Source organism: Porites lutea, chromosome 11 (assembly GCF_958299795.1).
Source record: "Porites lutea chromosome 11, jaPorLute2.1, whole genome shotgun sequence".
NCBI lineage: Eukaryota > Metazoa > Cnidaria > Anthozoa > Scleractinia > Poritidae > Porites > Porites lutea.
Window position 1 is genome coordinate 17,596,313 of NC_133211.1, and position 24,573 is coordinate 17,620,885.

The window sequence follows — 24,573 nt, forward strand, 5'->3', positions numbered from 1 at the left end:
GATGCAGCACTCGAGTCCGCAAGCTAATGCGGTTTCCGCCTAAGATCAAAATGGAGGACGATTCTCCAGTAATTTATGGTTTAGAGTTAAATGTAAGTTATTGACTTTCTCTTTTATTGTTATCGCGTTTCCTCTCCACTGTTTTAATATGTAAACCATACAACCTTTTTTCCTTCATACCACACATTCAGATGCCTAAGCGGATGACTCTCACCGTGTCAGGATCGAATCCCAGTTTGCTAAAATTAGCATAGGTAATAGCATGATTTGTAGTGATATTTGACATAAATACCACGAGTAATATTTCGAAATTGTTACACGTAATTTCACGAGCTGTTAGGCGAGTAAAATGTGAGACAATTTTGAAATATCACGAGTGGTATTTATGCCAAATATCACGCACGAATCATGCTATTACCGTAAATCCTCTATTAAGCCTCCCGGGGGTGCTTATTTTTTTCAAGCACTTTTGAAGGCGGGGTGGGGGTGGGGGGGGGGCTTAATTTAGTGAAACGCATCACCTGTAGCAAAATACCGTGGTTGGCATTTTCAGTTGGCATTTACTGCCTGTCTACTAGCAGCTGTCAAGGTCAAGAACTAGTTGGACATTTGCCTATAGAATTATCATTTCTGCTGTGTAAATTTTTATCTCGTGAAGGTTGCAGCTTAGAATTTTCACCGACAGGAGCAAGGTTTCTCGAGGATGGACTTTTGGTTCCCAGGCGGTATACTGCTTTGTCTAACGATAAGAAAATGGTGACGATTCTCCACAGAGAACTAGAGCGCAAAATTGAGAAAGTTAAGCATATGAAGTTGGAGGTCATGCGGCCAAAGACCAAAAACAATTTGAACTTCCAGCCTGAATAAACCATAACTGATCAATCCACGTTAATCATTAATTTTTTTGTGAAGAATAAGGATTGGGGGAGGGGGAGGGTGGGGCTGCTTAATAGAGAGGGGGGTCTTATTAGAGAGGAGGGGCTTATCTCAGAGGGGGGGCTTAATAGAGGATTTACGGTATTTGTTTATACTACTACCGGCAAAGGTTTTGTAATTTTCACATGTTGGTGTTTCAAATTAAGCTGAAATACCACTGCTCTAAGCCAATTAAATTGCAGAAATTTCTCATGTAGTAGTATAAAGACAAAAATAGAATATGCTTATAAGCTTAAGAGTTTCTTTTAATATTAAAAAATCAAATTGGATGAAAAAAATACTTACCATAAAAGATTTAAAAAGTCACCGTTATAGTTTAATACCCTTTTAATAATGATGCACCATTATGTGTTGGTTTATAGGCTCGAGCTCTTGTTCCCCAGCATGCAGAGACAGATGTGATTAGGTTTATTGTTGGCACACAATCTCTTAAATTTGATAACCAGGTGAGAAATGAAAAAAATGGTTGCTGTTATCTTTCAGTCACATCTACACATATTTGGTCTTTTTAATGACATGATATTTTTATTCAATTATTTTCAGATTCACCTGATAGACTTTGATGATGAAAGCAATGTTATAAATAAAAATGTTTTCATGCATTCTGCAGGAGAAATATGGTGAGGACTCTCTTTAGTTTGATATGATCGCAGGGAGTCCAGGCTCACAATAGCTGCCTTGAAGTGAAACTATAAGGATTTGTATGGGAATTTATCATACGTTTCATAAAAGGGTTAAAATGCTCATAAAGAGTCATTAAAATGTATATGTTACAGGTAAAAAATAAATTCAGGCTAAAATTTTTCAACCTGGATTGTTTCTCAATTTCTTTTGTCCTCTAACCCTAACTCATGAATAATTATGGCTAGGAGACAAAGGAAATTGAGAATCAACTAAGGTTAAAAAATTTCAAAGAGATGTCCCTGATCTGTGTTGTTTTCTTACTGTTTCCTGCCCTAACAACCAGAACATCAAAACACACACACATAAATAGTTCACTATGACTTCTATTTACTGTACATAATTTACGACAATCTTGATTGTCCACAATTTGTAATCAGGTCGTTTCTTATTTAAAGCTAAATTTTGAGGCATTTATCACTTCACTATTGTGAAAACATGTTGAAGTTGACAGTAAAATAGCAGACAGTCCTAAGGTTTTTTATTCTGTCACTATATATGTAGGTCCATGAACACAAGTCCAATTGACAAAAGTATCCTGGCAACTTGTTATAACAGAGGTAGGCCCTTGATTAGCTTTTCCCAAAGAAATTGAAGGTATATAAAATCTCCTGGGGAAAGGAAGTTTGGGCAGTAGTATGCTATTGAAGCCTTCAAACCCTGACACTGTTCAAGACAAAAATTCTTCATTTTGTCACCCTTTTGAAGACAAGAGGCCCTTGTTTTATTACGGTCACCCTAACTTGTTTAATACATACAAATTAGGAATTTATTTAAACTAACATCACAGAATTGAAAAATTAAAAATTGGTGGTATCACAAAATTCTACCAATAATCAATAAGGGAATCACATAAACACAAGTAATAATGGGGAAATTAGACATTTACCCTTTTTTATATGGACCTGGAGGATTCACTATGAGCATTTCACATTTTCTTAGTGGTCTTCTTGTCTATTGCTTGACCCAGTGTCTGATTCTAAGGCTGAAATACAAGGAGCTCTTTGGAGAATTCCCCCTGTTGATGACACTGAGCCCCCTAGTCTGGATTCCCCTGGGATTGTACCTGGTAGCTCAGGGCATTCAAGATCTCTTCAACTCATTTGTACATTTGATAACAAGCAGGAAAACATGAGAAGGTCAGAGTGTGTTCATTACTTTGTAATAAAGTCTATAGTGTAAACAATACTTCAGGGCTCAAAATAATTTTCAGAAGGTGGCCTGATACATTGACTGGCCAAAGACAATCTATGCTTGTCTTGTTTCTGACCAGTCAAAATATTAAACAAAAACAAGTTCACTAATAACAGTCTGTAATCTCAAAACTATCATTTACTTGCTCTATTTAACAAGTGGCTTAATGAAAGGATAATCATATTATAAAGGAAATACAGGGAGATGTAAAGAATCAACCATAAGAGGACACAGAGAAAATCTGAGCCCCAGATGGGATTCGAACCCATGACCATCCGTGTTCCAGGTCGGATGCTCAGTGGCATATGCTCAGTGGCATAGGTTGGTTGGTTGGAGGCTCCTTCATGAGTGAGACATTTCTTACTATTAATGTGACTGTGCGATACAGTTAAGCCTTAATGTGTTCCTTGTGTTGGACTGTGTGACTGTGTGATGCGGTTCGCAAGTCCAGCCCACAAAAAAATGACCCTTGCTCGCCATTGAGTCCTCAGTAGCTCAGAGGTTAGAGCATCCAATCTAGAACACGGAGGGTCATGACTTTGAATCACATCTGGGGCTCAGATTTTTTCTGTGTCCTCTTATGGTTGATTCTTTACATCTCCCTTTATTTCCTTTAAATATCAGTGGCATTGGTTGATAATCATATTGCTGCGCTAAATAGCAACCAAGGCTCAGGGATGGTCTTTAGCAAAACAAGATGACTGCATCGACTGCCAAAGTAACATGCTTCCCAACGATAACTCGCTTTATTTTGAGCCCTGCTACTTAGTAAACCCCTTTCACCACTGATAGACAGTTTCACTGTTTTCACTGTTAGTACAACAATAATTCATGAGTTATACAGGCCACTTCATGAGCAGGTTTGCAAATCAATGTAAATTCTTGTATTATTCAAACATATAGGCGCAGCCTTTGCATATTAATTTTTGGTCAAAGTAGCACTTTGATGATTTGCTCAACCATCCCAAATTTTAACCTAATAGACAATCAATGTGCTGTTTGTCATTATGGTCAAGTAAAAAAGAAAAAACAAATGTTTCTCGACTTTATTTCTGTAGAAAAGAGAGTGTGCAGGAGCTTTTTTATAAGTGGCAATTGAAAGTTTTCTTTACAAATTATAAGCCTCCTCCAGGGACAGCTAGGGGTTCTTCAGTTAAATATTTATACATGAAACATCACATATTGATTAAACACAAATTTGTTTTTTTTCATATATGATGTGATGCATCATACGATTTATCTCAAAAGGAACGGTGCATTTAAAGGTCACATAAAAAACGGTTTGCTTTTTAATGTCTTTGTATTTATCTTGCACCTTTGGTGTTACGTTTGTAGAAGCACCATCTGACTTTGAGGAAAAATGAACACGGCAAGCTACATCCTTGTTTCTTGAGCTTTTATTCTTGTGAAAGCATTGGTCTTGCAAAAAAGCAAATTAGTGGTTAATGGGCCAGCCTCCTTAATATGCTCATTCAAGACCTGTATGTATTTCAGTGTGTTGTGGAACCCATCTGGGGATGGTAGTCAAGTTGTGACGGTTTGTGAGCAGCATCTGGAATTATGGGACCTTGATAGAACTGCATCAACGGCAGAGGTGTGTCTTCATTGTTTACTGTTCAGTGTGACTATTTTTATCATCCCTTAAACGTCTCTCGTTCGTTGGCTGCATTCCATCTATCGTATTTGCAATCCAGGACGCGCAAAGAATTTTAAGGTTAACACATTCCACTGGAATGATACATACCCCAAATTATGTATACTATTCAGTATCGCAGATGTTTGAATATGCTGTAATCATACGTACATATTTTATTACTCGTAGTAGTCGGAACACCATGCAGGAAAAAGTAGTCAGCGCCGAAAAAGAAATTGGAGCAACAGAAAACCAAACTTTTACGTAAACTAGAGATATGTTAATTTGTAAATTCAAATTAACCTAACTGAAATTTATTTACAACAATTACATCACTTCGCAACTCTGACACAATATTGTCATATCGTTTGCAATGCATTCAGCGGTGGATTCAGCCGTAACCGCTGACGCAAGAAACAAGCGCAAACGTGTGCAAACAAGCTTGTTTAATTCTTACCTTCCCTTATTGATAAATTGATAACATAATGCGATAGCAAATCAAACAGCCGGTATCATCACATACTCTGACTACGGTCACTTGATTAGCGAAAAAGTTCGTCATTTAGACAAACTAACAGATTTATAATGCCCCATACACACCAACTAAACATGTTTAAATGAACAAAGTTTAAAAAAACGAAAAGCAGACTTGGAAAACTGGAACTCAGGTTTTTTTTCACCGGATTCAAATGAAATTCAGCTTGTTTTGTAATTTGCATTAAATTTGCGATCAACTTAAGTCAGTAAGCAACTTTTATGAAGGAAACAATTTGAAATCCTGTTCAACTAAACAGGTTTTAAACCTGTTAAGCTTTGGTGTGAGTGGGGCTTATAATTAAGTGAAGAAATAGAAAATTGTTTTTTCAAAGCCAGTAAAGTCAAGATAAAAGTTTGTTGACAAAACTATAGCATCGAAAACCATAAAGAGAAGCACGTCGCTCATTTATTTTTCCAAAAATACCCTCCCGCTGTGTGAACACAGTTCTCACTCGCGTGTCGCGTCACCTTGAGCCGCGAGAGGAGATATCCACGCTCGCTCACTCGTCTTTCTCTTAGAAAAGCAAGTGACTTATTTTAGTGTATTGTTTTTACCACAAAGTCTATTGATTCAGCTCGACTAGAAGGAAAAGGACAGCCTAAGTTCACCACGGGTCGATGGAACCCACATCATAGCGGATCACAGATCGCCACAGCTAATGACATGACAATCCGCGGGTGGGATGTCAGAACTATGCGGTCAGTGATTTCTGGAAAGTTAACTCTTGCTTTCCTGGTTTTGTTTCTCTTTTTTTTTTTTTTGGGTTTTTTGTTTTAAATTGTTTTCTTTTTTCGTTTGTGTTGTTTCTTGTTTATTTTGCCATGCAAAAGGGATAAAAGCTGTGGAATAGAGTACTTAACTAAAGAGGCAAATTAATAGCCTAAAAAATGAGTTAAACAGCGTGAATTTCTTGATTAAAGTGCACCCAGGAGCACACTCTTAGTTTACCCCGTGGTATGCTACACCCGAGAAGAGGAAGAAATGGATATACATTTAGGCGTGATGGGGGTGGGAGGGGGGCGAAAAACGCGAACTTTCCCTCTCCCTTTGTCTCTATACATTTTTTGAGCAGCGCTTTTTAATCTAAGAATCAATCCCACCATTTGATTTTAGCGCTATCGAACGCTTTAGCCCTTACTCTTTATTAACCGGCTCTTGCCCTTTCACCGTATACTCGCACAGACACGCTTCTTGTGTAGTCTTTACCGAATATAGGGGATAAAGATCAAGGGTTCTTTTAAAAAGAACAATAATAATTGTTATACTACTGCCTCAGATCTGTATACACCATTGAGAATGCACACAATCAGCTGGTGCGGGATTTAGACTTTAACCCAAACAAGCAGTACATACTGGTCAGCTGTGGTGATGACTGTAAAGTACGTTTCTGGGACACAAGAAACTCTACCTCTCCCCTGATGGTCCTACAAGATCACTCACACTGGTAAACCAGCTTTTCTCTTTAGCTAGTCAAACTAATTCGTCAAGTATAGGGCTGTCAGTGGTCGTTTGCTGCTGAAAATGCTGATGTTTCGGTATCAGATGATACAGTTTATTGTATCACACAATATTTTACGGATCTTCCAAAGGCCCATAAACACAGCCTAATAGGCCCTTTGCAGTTGGGGTCACTTGATCAAATCTTTTCTTAAAAAATCTATATTATGGACCATAACTTAAAGAATGCCAGAGATGGAAAGAGCATATCGAAAATACCAAAATGGCCAAGTTTGGGCCCCTGGGATTACAGAGTACTGTTTATACAGCAGTTTGAACTTTCGGAAAATTAAGAGGATTTGTATGGAAAATGTTGCTGGAGAGCAAGGCCTTGCTCTCCAAAATTTTTTTCCACACGAATCTTATTTTTTAAAAAATTTAGACTGTCATAAAATCTCTTTCTTGAATGATGAGGGCCTCAAACTTGGCCATTTAGATATTTTCGACATGCTTTTTCCATTTCTGAAATTTGCTAAGTTATGGCCCATAATTTTATGAAAGGTAGGTGTCATGATGGCTTAGCTGCAAAGAGCCTATGATTGCTGCGTGCGACACTGTATTCAAACACGTACCGCAAATAATCTAACCAAACGCCCTCTCTCAAATAAAGCCTCTTGTCTAATAAACGCCCTCCCTACACTTATAAGTTTGCACACGTTACACACCTCCTGTTTAACAGAAGTTTCTCATGACATAATTATTGCTCAAAAGAAAATTCAATTTGTTCTGCTTCTTGCTTGATTAATTAGAGATTTCGCATTACAAAGTAAGGATTCTGACATTGAAGTTGAGCTTTAAAAAGCCATGCATATGGATCTCTCAAACGCCCTAGAGGTATCAATGGATGGACTGGATTGTCTGCTGTTTATAAACTGTGGTGATATATTCACCGAAAGCATATTAGTTTTGTGGAGTTTTTTTGCAGTTTTGGGAATAAACGTCTCGTGTGGTATCTTACGCCTCCCATCTATTAAACGCACCGGGCGTCAGTTAGATCATTTACGGCATTCAGCAGTAAATTTTTCCTCTTCTACCACAATATTGCATTCAGTAGACTTTCTTTTGTACAGCTAAACATTTCGCATCATTTTCATTTCAGGGTGTGGAGTGTGCGATATAATCATTTCCATGATCAGCTGGTTTTGACGTCGAGTAGCGACAGTCGAGTGATTCTCAATAACATTGTGTCTCTGTCTTCAGAACCTTTTGGTCATCTGGATGATGAAGATGAAGAAGACGGTGCACAAGAAAAAGGGTCAGTTTAAAAATCCCGCTATCATGGGTAGTAGATGTAGGGGCTGTTTACATGGAGGTGGGGGACTCCAGGTAGGTGAGGTGGCTGTCCATATTAAAAATATATAATTTTAATATGATCACGTTTACATCATAGGTGGGGTCACGCGCCGCGTGTTACCTCACCTATCTGAGGTCCTCCACCTCCATATAATCAGGCCCTTAGAAATAATCGTCGGGTGTCGGGATCCATTCGTCGGTGGTCCGTATAGACCAAAGAAGAGGTAATCCATTAAAAACGTTTGACCTCAAGCTCTCTAACTTTGTTTGCATTGTGCTTGGATCACTGGAACGATGCTAACCATATTTTTCAAAAATGAGAAGGGAAAAGGCCATTTGAAGAATGGCGTCTTTTTACTACTAAAACCAGAATTCATTTCGTTTTCTGTTCTTTCATATCTGAATTTGGTAATCCCAGTGAGGATAAAATAACAAAAGCCCAAATATGCACAAGAAAAACAAATCCTGAAGGATTCTGGTAGTAGTAGTAATATAACGTCACCTTGCAAATAGCCTATTGTTCACTTTATGGTTTTCGTGTAAACCGCGCCAGAAGAAAATAATGGAAACAAGACTCAATTAAGCGTTTATCTGTATTTTCCCCTTCAGGTCCCGCGAACCCACAAAAGACGGAGTCATAGCAACGTTCGATGAACACGAGGACAGCGTGTATGCTGTGGAATGGTCTACCGCTGACCCCTGGGTGTTCGCCTCGCTGTCATATGATGGTCGACTGGTTATAAATAGGGTGCCTAGAGCGGAGAAGTATAAGATTCTTCTTTAGCTAAAATCATAGGCAACAATGTAATCAGACGAACTTTCTGTGACACAAAACAAGTTTTCTAGAATAAACTCTCTTCACAAGGAGATGAAGAATAAAGTGGACAAGAAAGAGAGGAGGATGAGAGACAGCCAAACAGGGGGCAGAAAAGATGCTCGTAGGTTTTTCCCTTCCCAGGCCCCACACATCTCGTTTAAAAGCTTTCCGAGGAGGTCACAGGCAGGATTTGTTTGGTTATCAGTGGATCTTTTGTTTTCTTTGAAAACAAGAGGAGATGTACTGGCAAGCATCAGGCTGAGTTTAAGAGCGTCGACTTGTACATCTATATTCTGAACTAACAAGAGAGGTGGCCTGAGGTCAAGACAGGCAAGAAAGACGCCGTTGGCGATCAACTTTTGTAAGAGGAAAAATCAGCTATACACGAAATGGTAATCACCGGTCAGCAAACTCAGAAAAATAGATTAACAACTGAACTTGCATTTGAGGGTTCGATGAGATTAAACCAAAAATAAAAAATAAAAGCCATGATAAACGTTTCTATCGGCAAACGAGTCTCGTAAGTTTAAGTATGTTACATTGAAACCAAAATAAGTTACGAAATCCCCTTCAGAGCTATTCATTTTCAGGCGACACCCAGAACACGACACTTCCTCTACACAAACTAAACTATAGAAAATAAGTAGTAAAAGAACTTTTAAATAACGAGTACAGTCGAATCTCTTCTAAGGGCAACTTCACAGGATGGGCACCCCAGTCTACAATTTATTTGGAGCTAGACAGTAAGTGATGAAAGTTATTAACAGAATTTAAAGAAACAACTTCACCTCTACCTTAGTCAATTAGACAAACACTTTTCTCAGAAACAATTATTTATTGCAGAGCTGGGCAGATATCATTATGTTATCATTTCACGGTGTACACCGAGTCAATTATAAGGTTTTTCTCTGCGGTTATCTTTGAACTATTTTCTTTTTCTTCCCTTCTTTCCTGTTGGTGCTTCCTGCTGCTTCGCCTTCTTGTTTCTATTCTTATTTTTGACGTTTACTGTCTGGTAATAATGAACACCAATTTTCTGTTTATTTGTCGTTAGTCGTCGCTGCTGAAAGAGTAAACCAAAACAAGAACTAATTTACTAATTACCAATATTGTCTCGCTGCACTGCCAACAATGAGTACAATATTATGTACAGGATAAACTGAGAAGACAAAGTAAAAAAGACGCCTTAGATCGAATTAAAGTAAAACTTGAAGACCAGAAAACAAATATATCAGAAGGTGGATCTAACAACTGGGCCTATGTGACAGGCCTAGTAAAATAGGGAGGGTGAAAGGGAAAACTTGGGCGTGTGCGTGGGGGGAAGGGAATCGTGAAGCCACTTCCTTACTCCCTCGCGTGCCATTCGCGCTTTCACTCGCTCGACTTCCCCCTTTCCCCCTCCCATTCGAATATCTACTACGCAGGTGAAAGGGAGTCTTTAAAGAAGACCTACTGTTAGAGAGGATTAAGGATAAGTATTGCTGGTTTGCACGTGACGTCACGGTGGCTATGTTCGTGCCGGGTCCAGAACAAAGCATTTCTCTCCTCTGGAACGTGAACACCATTTTGATATAAATTCTTGGGGAAAAAATTATAGTCTTGACCACCAACATGACCGCCTTGTCACGTGATTGCAAACCAAGAATTGGTTGCGTAGGCGTTTTACTGAAACAGCTACCGTATTTATTCGAATAAGCACCCCACCTCGAATTAGCGCCCACCTCGAATTAGCGCCCACCTCGAATAAGCGCCCATCCTAAAGGCAGAAAAAGTTAATAAGCGCCCAGCCTCGAATAAGCGCCCACTCTCAAGGTCCAAAAATTTAATAAGCGCCCAGGGGGGTTAATCGAATAAATACGGTATATGGAGCCTTACGGCCTTCCAGCTGTTGCTTATAAACTTCCAATCCATGGTTTGTGTCCCATCAATAAATCAAGGCCCGGTTTTGCTTTAATACTGCAGGCCATATAAGGGCAGTCTTAACCAGTTAACATCACGGAAAGACCCATATAGGTTACCTTTGATTTTGGCGTTCCATCACCTTCATCTTCACTGTCACTTTTTCGTTTACCGCGTCTTCTACCAGGATGTCCTGCATCTGCAGATAAGGATTAATGGTGTAAAAAATGACTATACAATCTTGTTCCCTGAAACTACATGATGGTTGACGTAATTAACAATTCAACAAAATCAGTCTATCCCGGAGTTGACAATGATAAGATTCATAAAGCCGACGTTTTGAGACCCAGTCTTTGTCAGAGCTAAACAGGGGGTTGCGAGTCGTATGTAGGTTATCGAATCGCTGTAAGTGGGAGCTTGGTACTATGTCACGGAGATTGAGAGTTCCACGTCACTTTAACGAATTTCTTAAATTAATAGCAATAAAAAACGATCATTAGAACGGTCTGTACTTGTACTAAAAGTAGAAATAAACTACTCTACTGCTGGCGTCTCTTCCGCCCTTCAGCCAATAGGCAGGCCCTTGAGGAAAACAAGAAAACGATTCACGTCAGAAGCTGGTTCGCTTATTTATGTTCAGGACCTGAGCGGAAAAGTAAGATGATAATTCTAAGTATCAAATATACAAGCTATTATTAATCTTATTGAAACATACTTCCTTTAGAATTTCTCCTTAGGTCTGACATTTCTTTCTTCGCTGTTTTTAATCCCGATAGACGCGCACGCGGCGTGTGACTCTCTTCTGGGTTTTCACGATGCCTATGGCTGTCGTCGTCATCACTTCCCAGTGCTTCTACGCATGCGATATAGGGACTGACTGAAACTGAGAAGCGCTTCTTAGAGGGTGTAGTCCATTCTTTGGCTTGGCGGGAAGGTAACGTTTGGGCACCTGAATAATAACGCCAAACAATAGGTGGTTATCACTCAATTCATCAGATGGCTATTTATGATTCACAAAAGCGTAAGGGCCAAAACACTTTTGTAGAAAAACGATTTACCTGGCGAGTTGTTGTATTTACAAAGTAATCTCTGTTTTATCTCGTCAGCTTCCATGCTCCGCGTGATTGACAAATCCGTTTTATTTTCTTCATTTTCTAGCTCTTCGTCTTCATCATCTTTTTCTTCATCTGGCAGTTGGTTATTATCTTGTTTGTTAGAGTCCCTATCCTTCAGCTCCGTTTTTTTTTGTTTCTCTACCGCTCTCTCGTCTTCATCTTCTTCATCTGTTAAATCGTCATCTTCACTCTCGATTTCGTCGCTCCTGAAATAGAAATCTAAATTAAATATTTACTTATTGCACAGTACTACCAAGAATAGCATTAATTGGTCACCATGACATAACCAGACATACTCCAAAGCCAATGACAGTAACCTCAGATTTTATTAAAGAAATGACGTTTTTCTTATGTTGACCAGAACAGTTAGAGCACATAGTCAGGTATAATGAAGAGAAAAGAAGTCGTAATTTTTCAAGCTTTGCACATGGCTAACACGATGGTAAAGTGAGTGTAAAAACTCATTTCAATTTTGCCTTGGTTTCATCTTGCTGCAGTTTGCGTTTGTTGTTTCGTGCCTCTTGCGCGCGCGTGTAAAACCAAAACAAATAGACCTTTTTACCGATACGGCGGCCATATTGAATTAATTCGATTTAAGGAGTATTATAGGATGCCCAGGGGGCATGAGCACATTTCGTTTGTATTTTCGAGCGCTTTTCGGGACATTTTTTCTTAAATTTTTCTTAGAATAAGATTGTAATGGGAAAAAAAGATCCTTGTGCCGTGTTTGGATGTAATAGTGATCGCTTCTTTCTAGTTTAGTATTAGAAATATGGTCTTTCACTGTATATTTCTCGGGAAAAGGGCGATCATTATATACATCAAAACACGGCGCAAGGATCTTTTTTTCCCATTACAATCTTATTCCAAGAAAACTTCAAGAAAAAATGCCCCGAGAAATGCTCGAAAATACAAACGAAATGTGCTCATGCCCCCTGGGCATCCTATAATACTCCTTAAATCGAATTAATTCAATATGGCCGCCGTATCGGTAAAAAGGTCTATTGTGAGTTGATACCGGCGCGTTTGACCGGACTCGTATTTCAAACTACCTGCTTCTATTGTCATTGGTCAGAATAATTACAAGCCCAGTGCTTTATTAGTACTGACTTACTCAGTACGATCAGGCTTGCCATAAGCTGCCCTGATATCATTCTGTTCGTCATTCTTTTCATCTCTACCCATGTCCACATCGTCATTCTCTGATTCATCATCAGATTCACTTTCAACAGAAATGTCTTCCTCGCCTTCGCTGTTCTCTTCTAATGGTTGCACATCATCGCCAGTGTATTCTGGACCCACGTTAATTTCACTAAAGTTCTGTTTTACATGCGGAGTGTTTGTCCTCTTTTCAGTGTTTTTATTATTAATGGTATCTTCGCTGCAGCCATTTTCTGTCGTCTTTTCTGTAGCTGAGATAGAGTCTTCCTTTGCGTCAGTTGGTTGGCTTGGTATTTCAGCAAGTTTTGCCTCAGGAGTTAAATCTAATGTCTTATTTTTTTCCTCGCCCAAGTCATTTTCGTGGCTTGGTAATTCAGCGGGTTTTGCTTCAGCAGTAGAATCACTCAATGTCTTATTTTCTTCCCCACCCAAAAGGTTCCCGTCTTTGACCGTTAACTCGTCTACAGTAGCTTGTTCTTTAGCCGCTTTGACTGTTTCAGAATGTCCACCGTTTGATTCCGTAGCTGTTTCTTTGACGAAGCTTATAAGAGACGTCTTTTGGTCATTTCTGTCATTCTTGTCTTTTTCCTGGGTTTCTTCGTCACCTTCCTGAAAACAAAAAGATCAAACGAAATTAATTCCAACTCTGGAATGAAGTTCACTCAGAGTCTCTGTAGCTTAACAAATGTGCTTCATCTTGTCAACCCGCCGGGTTTGGAGTTTCAATCCTGACAGCAAGGTTATTCTCCTGTTTGTTGAAAAAATTCTGCATTGCTTCCCTTTGCAAATGGTCGAAAAAGGATCAACAATGCAATACTTGCGGGATCAATTTAGGTTTCCGGGAAACTGCCCACCTACCCCTCCCCTAAGTCAACATTAACACTTACTTCTCACTTAGGGCAAAATGTTGGGTTAGGGGAGGGGTGGGTGAGCAGGTTCTAAGCAACCTAAATTGAAACTTTTGCAAACACTAAACGACTTATCAGCGACACTGACTCGCGTGAGTCCTTTTTCACTTGAGTCTACTTTTGTGATTTTTGATTTGCATATTCGTATCTGTTGTTCTCCGACTAAAATGGTTTTCCCTTGAGGACAATCAAATCAGTGAAACCAGCAGGTTCTTGTCAAGGTTGTCTTGCGGCAGGCGACTACTGAGACTCCCGTTGATTTTGTCCCTTTCTTGCCAATTGGCAATTTTACCTTGGGTGGTGGTGGCACAAAATATGGAAGCTTTCCTCGCTGAAAGTCGTTCAAAATCATTTTGCCAACCGTATTCACATCCGCTTCACCACCCTGCAGAGGTAAAGAAAGTACATATGGTCGGTCATGGTTATTTCACAGTAACTTCCAATTCCTACGCGAAGCAAGTTTTATTAATGTGATGTTACAAGGGACGATTCGCAACGACGATTTTTAGCGTTAGCGCAACACAGCGTTGCAATGTTGGAACAATGTTGCAAGCATTCAAAACAATGTCGCTGCAATGTTGCAACGTTGTGTTGCGCTAAAATCGTCGTTGCGAATCGTCCCGTGTAACATCACCTTTAGAGACCTTACGATCCGACAACGGCGACGTCCATGAAAACGTCCCTGAAAAATAGACTCCGCATCCTTTCAAACCATTTCGCGGTCATCCAAAGTCGCCCGGTTATTTAAAAGAGGAGAGTTTATGATGGAGCTGAAGAGAGGGGGCCGCGCCCGAGTTCAGACACAGAGGGTAGAATTTATCGCCTTGCCGTTCCCGTCCTCAAAACAAATTAAAATTTGGTCATTTCACGTCGTAGTCGTGCAGGGACGGCTAAGAAATGTACAAAAAAGCGTGATGCACCTGCAAAGTTGTTATTTTGCCCACTAAACCCATTGCTTTTTGACGTTGCCGTTACCGTGGTCGTCGTTGTTTCGTAAGGTCCCTATTGTCTCCCACAGACTACGAGTTGTGCCTTTGAATTAGAGCAAGTGAGGGAAATACCGTGCCCCCCTTTCCGCGCGTCCCCGGGGTCATCGGTTTCGTCCATAAGCGATCTAGGCACAAGACTGGCGCGTCCCGCACTGGCTATATTCCGCTCCGCTTCTCGCATGCCTTACTCTATTTTACCTCAGAAAATTAACTTGAGGGAAGATATCATGTCGATGTGACTATACTTCGTTAGCTTGGACAAGCCAAAATTTTTAGCAAACGAAGTAACGAATGCAACACCAAGAAATGAACGTTTTATTAAGATCATTAGAATTCCGTTCAAACTGAAATCACCGTCCAAAATACACGGCGGATCATTGCAGAAATACTTTACAAGGAAAACGACGTCTTTCGTAAATATACCGCTTGTTCCCAATTCCTAAGGACACAGATTAGGCATTCATACCTTAAGCAGTTTTCCGGTTCTTTGGGCGACTTGTTCTAAGAAGTCAGTAGAGTCTGTCCATGATGATACCTTGTACGTCTTCGCCATATACTCACGTTTTACTCGTTCCAGTACCGCAGGAATATGACACGCCGCATCCTTTACATTCTCAACACGAACCTGGCAAACATAAGAAAAATAAACATTTTGAAAGCCAGGGACCTTTTCACTTTGCCTAAATTTCCGTAGGGACGTAAATCAAACACTTCAGCTCCACCTCCACCGGTGGATACGGTTGTTTTTGGTTGGTTTTGATCCTGTCTGACCAAAGCCAGCTTGCACGTACAGAACATCTATATTGCAGCACGCTGCATCCGCTTGAAGTAAAGGAAACCAGTGGGCGAGGGAAGGATACCTCTGCGATCGAGCTAAATTTCTATTCTATTATCCAAAATTATTTCCTCCTGTTCCACTCCGTTTTACTGGGAAGAAGTCAACGTTATTTCCCTACAAAAAGTTTAAGGAAAATCCGGTAGAAAACTGAATGGGACACTGCTTTTCGTGTCGTTCCGGTGAAAAATTTACGGGAGCAGCAGACCATTTGGAAAGGTAGTCCTGTCTTTTCCGGACGGAATGTTCTGAATCCATTTTATTTGTTAAACCATTTTTTGAAATACCAGTATCAGGCTTTCGCGCGCATAACTGATTTGTGCAACTTGCTAGAAGAGCTTGCCTTTAAAGATGGACTTCATTCCAATAGCAAAGATTTTTCCTGAGATTTAATATTCTGAGACAAAGTAAAGACACGCTGTTATATATTACCATTCCATTCTTTATTGTTAATACTATTTTCTAAATACAACCACACAAAAACGTTTGTCCCAATAAATATCAAGAGCTCATTCTCTCTTGTAAATATTCATTCTGAAAAAGACACTTTTTTAAGTACGATTCTTACACAACAAAACAAATTTTAAATGTCGTATTTGTCCCTTCTTTGCATTGAAAACTTCCAAACGAACAGTACATGGAAGTATATTGTCTTTAAAAATTAACAATCATTGTATAGAACCTGTACTGATGTTACAATAATAGTCACATAAATTTATCCCTTCGTTCACAAAGACGACGAAATGACAATTTATACATCTCAGCAAATCTTAATTAAAATGTATTTTGCCACAATTATATTAATCCCTCTCTAACACTGAATATCACTAATTAACGCTACAGATAAGATTTTAAAAGAAATTATTAGAAAGCTTGTAATCCCTCTCTTTCGTGGAATACCACAAAATATTACTGCCTACGAGTTTTTTTCGACTAAATTAAAATGAAAGTTGCATCTATTCCTTTCTTGCATCAGAACAGTACATTCAAATTCTCAGTTCTATATAAATTATTACAAGATTGGACTGTATTTACCTTATTAAATTCAAATTTTCTGAAGAAAATATTGTAGTAAAAGTTGCATTATTGAAAAAAAAAAGTTTTTCATTTGTCCCCCTTTTTAACGACATAGTTTCAAAAAAGATATATCCCTCTCTAAATCAGAATATCGGAAAAAAAAAAAAAGAGTGCGTAAAATTCATTCGGAACTAATCGAAATAGGAACTGTATTAACTGTAATGAGGATTGTAACGATAAACGGCAATTAAAAGTTAGCTTTGGGAAAATTATGAGAAAAAAGACAGACGTTAAACCGTAACCAACAGTTGATTGGCTACTTCCGAACTTCGAGTTCTGTTTACATTGTCGGCGTCTTTCATGGTTGGTCTTGGTTTTTTGCCGTCAGATACTCAAATAGCCAACAGCTTTATATTTGTAGTTATAAGCTGGATTCTATATAATCATCATGCAGGGATTGCCTTGATTGCTTTGATTTTTGGAGGACCATCAAGACAAAACCGACCCGTCAAATGAGAACCAGCCTATAATTATATACTGTATACATACATCTGATTTGATTAAGCCGGGCTGACTGAGATGGCCCCAATCGTTCGGATCCAACGTCCCGCGTCGCATCAGAAGTGTTCCGTCGCATATGACATATGTCCCATCTCGACTGTCTGAACATATTCTGACATAATGCGGGCGATCGAGACCATCCAGACGATTATGTAGAAGCCAGGCTTAACCAAGTATAGGTGAATCTCAATGGTTTTTTTTTCCACATTTCAAATTTGCTTTTATGAAACGCGCTCCAGTTCTCAATCACTTAGAATGCAGTTCTTTAGAAGCGACCCGTTAGATGTCTTTAATCTTGTTGACGAAGACAGAAGTTTAACGTTTCTCTTTTACATAACTGATTTGCGGTAGAACCAAATAAATGGTACAATGGACAGTTTTGTTTCATGTAATGAAATGGAACAACATGGCACGATCATCGCAATACGGGGAGAGGGGGGCGAAACCTTGTGGGGAGGGCGGAACCAAACAGGCCAACTTTTTTTTTCTTATTTTGCAGTGTAACAATGTTGGAAGACAACACTCCGACTCTCAATATAGCGAGTAAGGTGAGATTATTCCACAGGACACCCACGTAGCCGGATTTTAACCTGTTCCTTAAGTCAGCAGATAAAACCGAGAATCCCAAGAAGTTGATTGAAGAAAAGCTTAATCGAAAGTGACTGAAATAAAAGAAGTAAGGGAGTATTTCAAGATTCCCGTAGGCTCGTTTCATGATTCGCTTTCTACTCTCCAAGTCTTTTTTCGCTCTCCAGCCTTTCATAAACTTTCCCATGCCTGCACATTTCAACGAATCAAAAATTTTTCGCACCTCGCAAGTAGGAAACGGTGCTTCTATGGCCGCAACTTATGATCAAGGAGGACATCATCGGAGGCTTGTGTTGTAAACCATCAAATGATCAAATTATGTGTCCTCCCCGAAAAACATCACTCAACACGTGAGGCAAAACCGACCGAGTAAACCCAGGCGCGATACATTCAGTCAAATTTTTTGGATGGAATTTCCTTGGTCCTATGGGGCGAATGGAAGGCCACGTCGGTCCGAATCGATCCACTTCTCTCTAAGGACCGACCACAACAGTTTCGGACCGAAATTTTTAAAGACATTGGCTGAATGGATCACGCGGGTTGTAACCAGTCAAACCCCTCTGGCCCCTTTACTTTCTGAGATGATGACGATGATGATGATGAAGACAACGATGACGATGATGATAATGATGATGACAATGATGATGGTGTTGACGGTGGTGGTGGTGGTAATGGTGGTGGTGGTGGTGGTGGTATTATATGTAGTGGTGATGACGCCGATATATTATTTCACTGAGTGTGTTCATACTAGACAACTAAGTCTGTCTTAGCAATCTCTTAAGTCGACTTAGTAAAAATCATACGTGTGAACTGCCAAGTCTAATAAGCGAAATTTCCGACTTAGAAGCGGCAAACTCAAAGCGACTAAGTCTTCTTTGAAACACGACTTAACTTTGCTTGGGTAACATGATAAGTCAATAATAAGCAAAACCTGTCCAAAAAAAAAAAACAGGAAAATTGTCGGGGTCAAGAACCTGCGTTTTGGCGATAGAAAAGCAAGCATTTTTTGGCGCCCTTGCAGAGGGCGACTTCGATTTCGAATTTTCACCGTATTCCTCCGGAATTTTCCTCGTCCTTGTCTTCGGCGAATCCTTATCTGCAGAGGGGAATTCACAAATAGGCGGTTTTCACTCTCTTGTGCCAAATCTCCACTCACTCTTTTACAGAGGAATATGAGGTTTCGCAGTGTTACTTTTACAAATTAAGCAAGAACACCACTGCAGTAGTTGTAGCGATCTGACGGCCTCTCTGTCTCATTTTCGACTAGGTTTCTGTTGGTAACTTTCTTGAGGCAAACCGACGAAAAAAGTCTCTATCACTTATAATAACACGACTTGAAAGGTTGGCATGAAAATAATCTTTTCCATCTGAACGACTAAGCATACTTAGACTGGCTTAGGTTGACTTGAGCTTAGTCTGCTTAAGACCGACTTAGTGTCTAGTGTGAACATAAGAACTGTGATCACTCTTGGGAGTGAAAGTGCGGAACGGACTCCAAAGGGGCCTACAGACATGTTTGATGTTTTGAAGTGTCCGTCTGTAGAGATGTCATTTCACCATGGAAGGGTTTGACCGTACCCGGAGACAAATGAAGTGGATTTATAATCTTGAAGCAATGAGATGTTACAGTGGAAGCATTTTTGTTTGACTACAGTCAAGCAGTCAACATCCCCTCGCGGAGTCTGACTGCAAAGGCAGAGTTCGAAGATAGCTTCCAGGAGTCCAGTCCAAGTCCACTTGTGGCATGACGATGGTTTCCTTAAAGCCGTTGATACCTCTCTATCAGCGGTTACGAGCGCTATCCAACTGTCTGTGATGTCTGGCGATAACGTTCTATACACAATGATATCCATACAGATATCCTCCTTCAGTTAAGATGAATGACAACTCTTCAACACCCGCACTTTTAACGATCAATGCTACCACTCTGTATTTACCGCGAGTTAAAAAAATACGCTCTATAACGCTGGCAAAAAAATGATTCCCAAACGTTTTGAGAATGCATGGTGATTAAAACTTGGCCTGGCGTGATTGGTTAAATCGTCTACGTTTTGCAGCCTGATTGACAGGCAGGCACCATTTAACCAGTCACAGCCATACTACATGGTCTTAATCCTTGCGCATGCTCAGAAAGTTTGGGAATCGTTACTTGGAAAGGATTTCTTTCTTTTGCCTGCGAAAATTAGCGACCAACCAAGAAACCCTTTCGCAAAGTGATCGGTATCAGCTTATGCCACAGTCAAAGTATCAAGAAAATGCACGTGAACCTTAGTTACATGCACCTAAATTCGTTTAGCAAAAACGACGCATTTGCTTAATACAACAAATAAGGCATTAGCTGTTGATAAGTAGGGGTATAGAATGGTAATTTCGAGGGTTTGCGGGACTGAGAGATACTGGTTTCCAAATTTCAAGACCGAGACTTAAGCATTTTTAACAATTCCGAACCTGAGACTCTACGCGCCAAAATTCCGAGGTAATGGTACAAGTAAAGCTTAATAAAATGACCGTTTACGCCAATGGAAGCTAGCGGAAGCCCATCAGTATACTGCGTTGCCTTGTATCAAACTTTCTTAATCTATTAGTTGGATAAGCTATATACCTATTAACTCTGAAAAAATTCGACTTCTGAAGGCCAAACGGACAGACAAAAACAACAAATCCGAGACTCCGAGACCCGTCGGCAAAAAATTGGAGACTTGAGACGCATAAATCAGCCGAAAGCGAGACTTCGAGACCCCGAGATCCATAAAAAACGCTCCGATATCGAGACAGGACCCGCGTTTCGAAGTACCATTCTGTACCTCTACTAGTGGTAGCATTCATCAGGAAGTGTTGGGAAGCGTTGAAATTTTTGTTGCCAGTCATCGTAAACACTCGACGCACATGTATCAATGTCAGTTTCTCTATCCGTGTCTCAGTGTACTTGTGGCCTCCGACGGCCGCTGTTTTGGCTCGTCACGTAGTCCTTGAGGAGGACCGTTGCGTGACGTGCCAAAAAATGTCTGGTATCAAGAGATCATTATGATCTCTTGCTGGTGTATTCACCGATATCTCTTATAAGGTATCGATGAATAAGTAATGATATTCTTCTATCGCTGGCAAATCTATTGACTTGAACACTTATCAATGACGGCCAAGATATCAATAGAACTCTAGCGGTAGAAAAATGAAGATATATGTTTATTAATTAATTGACACCGATAGATATGATACGGGTCAAAATTACATTCAGGTTAAAAATGTTTTAACCTAGGTTGATTCTCAATTTTCATTAAGAATCAACCTAGCTAGGTTAAAAAAATTTAACCTAAATATAATTTTTGACCTGCAAAAGATGAACCGAAAGTACATAAGTTACTGTTGACAGACACCGATAGTAATCCGTACTTAAAATATATCGATGGATGTCCGTTGATGGCAAGATATCAATGGATATCCACAGATAGCATAAAGAATCGTTGTGGTACGAATTTCAACTTGGTCCAATCCTTCTTCTACTTCAAGGTAAGACAAAGGGAAAATTAAACCAAGCACTGAATTGAACCACAATATATAAACTTAATGACGCAGGTGAAGTTATCTCAAAAGATATAAATTTCAGAATAGAATATCGATATATATCTATAAATAAATGGCTAAAGAAAGGTTTGAAGAGTTATTCGTTCAAAAAGAGTTTTCGATAGAAGTTTAGTGATAGAGGTAAATCATAAGATATAAACAAACAGATGGATACCTCTCATATCGAGTGAGGGAAAGATATTCTTCAAAGGAAGGAGCAGGAACACATCTTAAGTGAGACAGATGTCAGTGGTGAAAGCTGTGAACAGAGGGATATCGGGAGATATTCACTTAAAGAAACGTACATGACTGGATACCTTCTTTAAAAAACGATAAGCAGAGAATAACGTCCACAGGCTTTAGAAAAAGATACAGATACAACGACAATAACGCATTGTCTATAAGACCGTTTGTACAGGCGGTTTAGAGTACTTTCGACGCAGGCTAAGAAGAGTAGATTGACAATAAGACCGTAAGAAAGGATAGGACTCTTTAGGAAAACGTTTACCTATATACAAAAAGAGTTGGAGTGGCCTATACATCATCAATCAGAAAAAGGCTGTTAAATAGATAAATATCGGACGATGGAAATCAACAGGAGATCAATGAGAGGCTTTAATTGGCATTAAAAAGGATGTTGATGTATATAGTTGCTAGATCAGAGGAAGAAAAAAAAAGATTAACATATCGTCAAAAAATAGCAGCTGGCTTATGGAAGCGGTTTCTAGAAAAGCTGTAAGTGTTAATTTGTTAGAAATCCGGAAGACAAGTTGTGGTCAGAGTTAAAAATCTGAAATATCTTAAGCTTTCTGTGGTACTTGAAAAAGTAAAAGTTTACTGTTGAACAGAGGTATAAGGATAGAGAGAGAGAGATTCCTTTTAGCATAATAGAAAGATCTTCTTAGGTTTCAGAATTAGAGGGGTGTCCAGAACAGCAAAGGGTGTCTACCATCCAAAATGTACCACGTGACTATATTCGTCCAATGAAAGCTCTAAAACATGATCCGTCGTTAATAACGTAATAGAGATCCCTGAAGAGACAGAGAAATATTTAGTAGAAAACATATCTCTAGGATAGCAAGAGGTTTAAAAAAATTACTAGTGAACATAGGCAGACAAGTTAAGAAGCTCTGTCCAAAGAATTTTTGGTAGATAGGTCCCTTTCCTTTCCGTGGATGCGAAAATATCGACCAAAAATGTAATCGAGACATCTAGAAGTATGATTATCTGCAGATAGCTACTGATGTAAACATACCTACAAATGTCAAAATCAACAGATATCTAAAGATATCCACGGTATCTATTGATATCCACATATCTATAGATGATTATAGATATCTCTTTATAAAATTATCCATAAATATCCATGAAAAAGAAAATCACTCATGGTTATTGCTGTAAATAACAAATATCAGTGGATACCGTTTTTCTCACTCTGATCGGCTAGTGAGCAAAGGTGGACAGCATTTCCATTCACCTCGCAACGAGAACTCCTGGAAGATTTTTTCTGTTTAAAGGAAAAAATCTCGGTTCAACTTCACGCTGGCTATTCACTGGTTTTAAGATTTTTTCTGTTTAAACAAGAGACTATAAAGGGGACAGAGAGGCCATCCCCCATATACACCCTATTCCACAGGTAATTCGTCTCGAGTCATTTTTAGAATCGGGATGAAGTTACCTCGCGCGAGGCGTGGATGTTTCGTGGAGGTTTCGCATGACCAAACGCCGTGCAAAACATGTCGGGCGAGAGGCAGTGAAAGCGTAAAAAGATCGAGAGCATTCCTGAATATTGAAGCGAAATGAGTCGGCGCTCACCTGGGAAAAAGGAATCGCTGGACTCTTTGACAACCCGTGAAATCAGTTTAACTCGAAGTTGTCGTAACCTCAGTGCTTTAATAAAATGAGAAATTTCGCCGGTCTATTGAAACCGGTCGTTTGTACGATTTAGGGAGTTTAAGATCCAACGACGCGGACGACAACTAGAACGTCAAAAAAACAATAGGTTTAATTAGCAAAACAACAACTTCGAACGTGCAACACACTTTTTTGTTCATTTCTTTCCCGTTTTTGCACGACTACGACGTGAAAATGCCTAATTTCGCGTTTTATGGAGGACGTAAATAAGCAACGACGAAATTTCATTTCTCTTTCTGAGCTTGAATATGGTCCCTTGAAATTCAGCTTTAGGAGGGTTCGCCTACAATTGACAAAGTAAGTGGGCAGGAATAATCGCTATAAAGACTGAAAAAAAAAATAAACATCAAACCAGAAATTGCTCTCTTCAAACTGTAAATTATAAATGTTCCTGAGAGAATATTCAGTGTGTTAAGGATTTCCCTGCTCTGCTGTTAGCTCTATACAAGAGAGGAAGGGCGATTCTTTTTTAATTTCGGTTTCGCTGACACAGCTTTCGCAGAAATCTCGCTGTAGTCGTTTTCGTTGACAAAAGGAATAGCAAAATCGCTCTCCGCGTCTTCCCCCATTTTGCTCCGCGTCAATTCGTGGAGGACGCGTGGCTCTAGCGTGGGTCGTCCACGCGGAATACATTCGCGCTATGTGATTGGCTGCTGTCCAATCCCCCTTGGGTTCTGCGGTTCTAAAAATAACTCGAGACGAATTACCTATGGAATAGGGTGTATATGGGGGATGGCCTCTCTGTCCCCTTTATAGTCTCTTGGTTTAAAGGAAAAAATCTCGGTTCAGCTACACGCTGGCTATTCACTGGTTTTGTATATAGGTAAGCAACTATTCACCATAGCGTTGGTAATGACGCCTCAGTGAATAACTGTTATATGACTAGGTTGGATATCATTGAATATCCACCATCGGAACGGCAGGGGTATTTTGCACAACGCCGAATGACTCCGAATTTACTGATTGGGGTTAGGAACTTGAGTGAATCAGGTTCCATTTAGGGCCATTAAACTGAGAAAGCAGACCTGAAACTAAATTCACTCAGTTTCCTTATCCTATTCACCAAACTTTAGAGTCATTCGACGCTCTGCATTCGGTGCTCTGCAAAAGACCCCTGTCGTGTACGAAAGATATCTATATTTTGAATATACGTATGCATAAAATATTATCGTTAGGTATCCACAAACAGATTAGAGTAGCAATAGATATTCGTAGATAGAAAGGTATGAACAGCTTCAAGAAGACCGGCGCCGTGCTACAAGTGAACTTGGATTGGCCTCCTGGAAGCTATCTTCGGGCTCTGCCCGAACAGTCGAACGCCGTGAAAGGATGCCGACTGTTTGAAAGTGGTCGCCGTTAGCTGCCTCCACCGTGACATCTCATTGCTTCAAATTATAAATCCCTGCCGTTCAAATACATTTGCCTCCGAGTATTTG

At 39.7% G+C, this 24,573-nt stretch overlaps 2 protein-coding genes across 3 annotated transcripts in view; one reads left to right on the top strand and one right to left on the bottom strand.

Moving 5' to 3' along the window:
• Positions 1-8: 8 nt before the first annotated feature.
• Positions 9-9,163, top strand: LOC140951676 (EARP-interacting protein homolog). The gene is made up of 10 exons (XM_073400982.1): positions 9-92; positions 1,299-1,382; positions 1,480-1,556; positions 2,122-2,177; positions 2,588-2,756; positions 4,306-4,405; positions 5,544-5,680; positions 6,259-6,426; positions 7,579-7,734; positions 8,382-9,163. Exons 1-10 carry the CDS (start codon positions 27-29, stop codon positions 8,554-8,556), a joined length of 1,188 nt encoding a protein of 395 aa, XP_073257083.1. The 5' UTR covers positions 9-26; the 3' UTR covers positions 8,557-9,163.
• A 175-nt stretch (positions 9,164-9,338) lies between these two features.
• LOC140951675 (uncharacterized) overlaps positions 9,339-24,573 on the bottom strand; it is a 31,511-nt gene continuing 16,276 nt past the window's right edge. The window contains exons 15-21 of one of the 2 annotated variants that reach the window (XM_073400980.1): positions 15,128-15,286; positions 13,965-14,057; positions 12,718-13,373; positions 11,547-11,809; positions 11,204-11,437; positions 10,608-10,687; positions 9,339-9,649 (exon numbers count right to left, since the gene is read on the bottom strand). In XM_073400980.1, coding sequence (XP_073257081.1) covers positions 9,515-9,649; positions 10,608-10,687; positions 11,204-11,437; positions 11,547-11,809; positions 12,718-13,373; positions 13,965-14,057; positions 15,128-15,286 — 1,620 coding nt within the window. In that variant the 3' untranslated portion in view covers positions 9,339-9,514. Of the gene's footprint in view, positions 9,653-10,607; positions 10,688-11,203; positions 11,438-11,546; positions 11,810-12,717; positions 13,374-13,964; positions 14,058-15,127; positions 15,287-24,573 lie in introns of both variants that reach the window. The other variant, XM_073400979.1, reaches the window with a different exon arrangement.

What these genes read in the sequence shown, in the direction of transcription:
- LOC140951676 (XM_073400982.1), top strand. Translation starts at nt 27, where the DNA reads ATGCGGTTTCCGCCTAAGATCAAAATGGAGGACGATTCTCCAGTAATT. An exon ending in CTCTTAAATTTGATAACCAG is followed by an intron (nt 1,383 to 1,479) that starts GTGAGAAATGAA and finishes AATTATTTTCAG; the next exon opens with ATTCACCTGATAGACTTTGA. An exon ending in CATTCTGCAGGAGAAATATG is followed by an intron (nt 1,557 to 2,121) that starts GTGAGGACTCTC and finishes CTATATATGTAG; the next exon opens with GTCCATGAACACAAGTCCAA.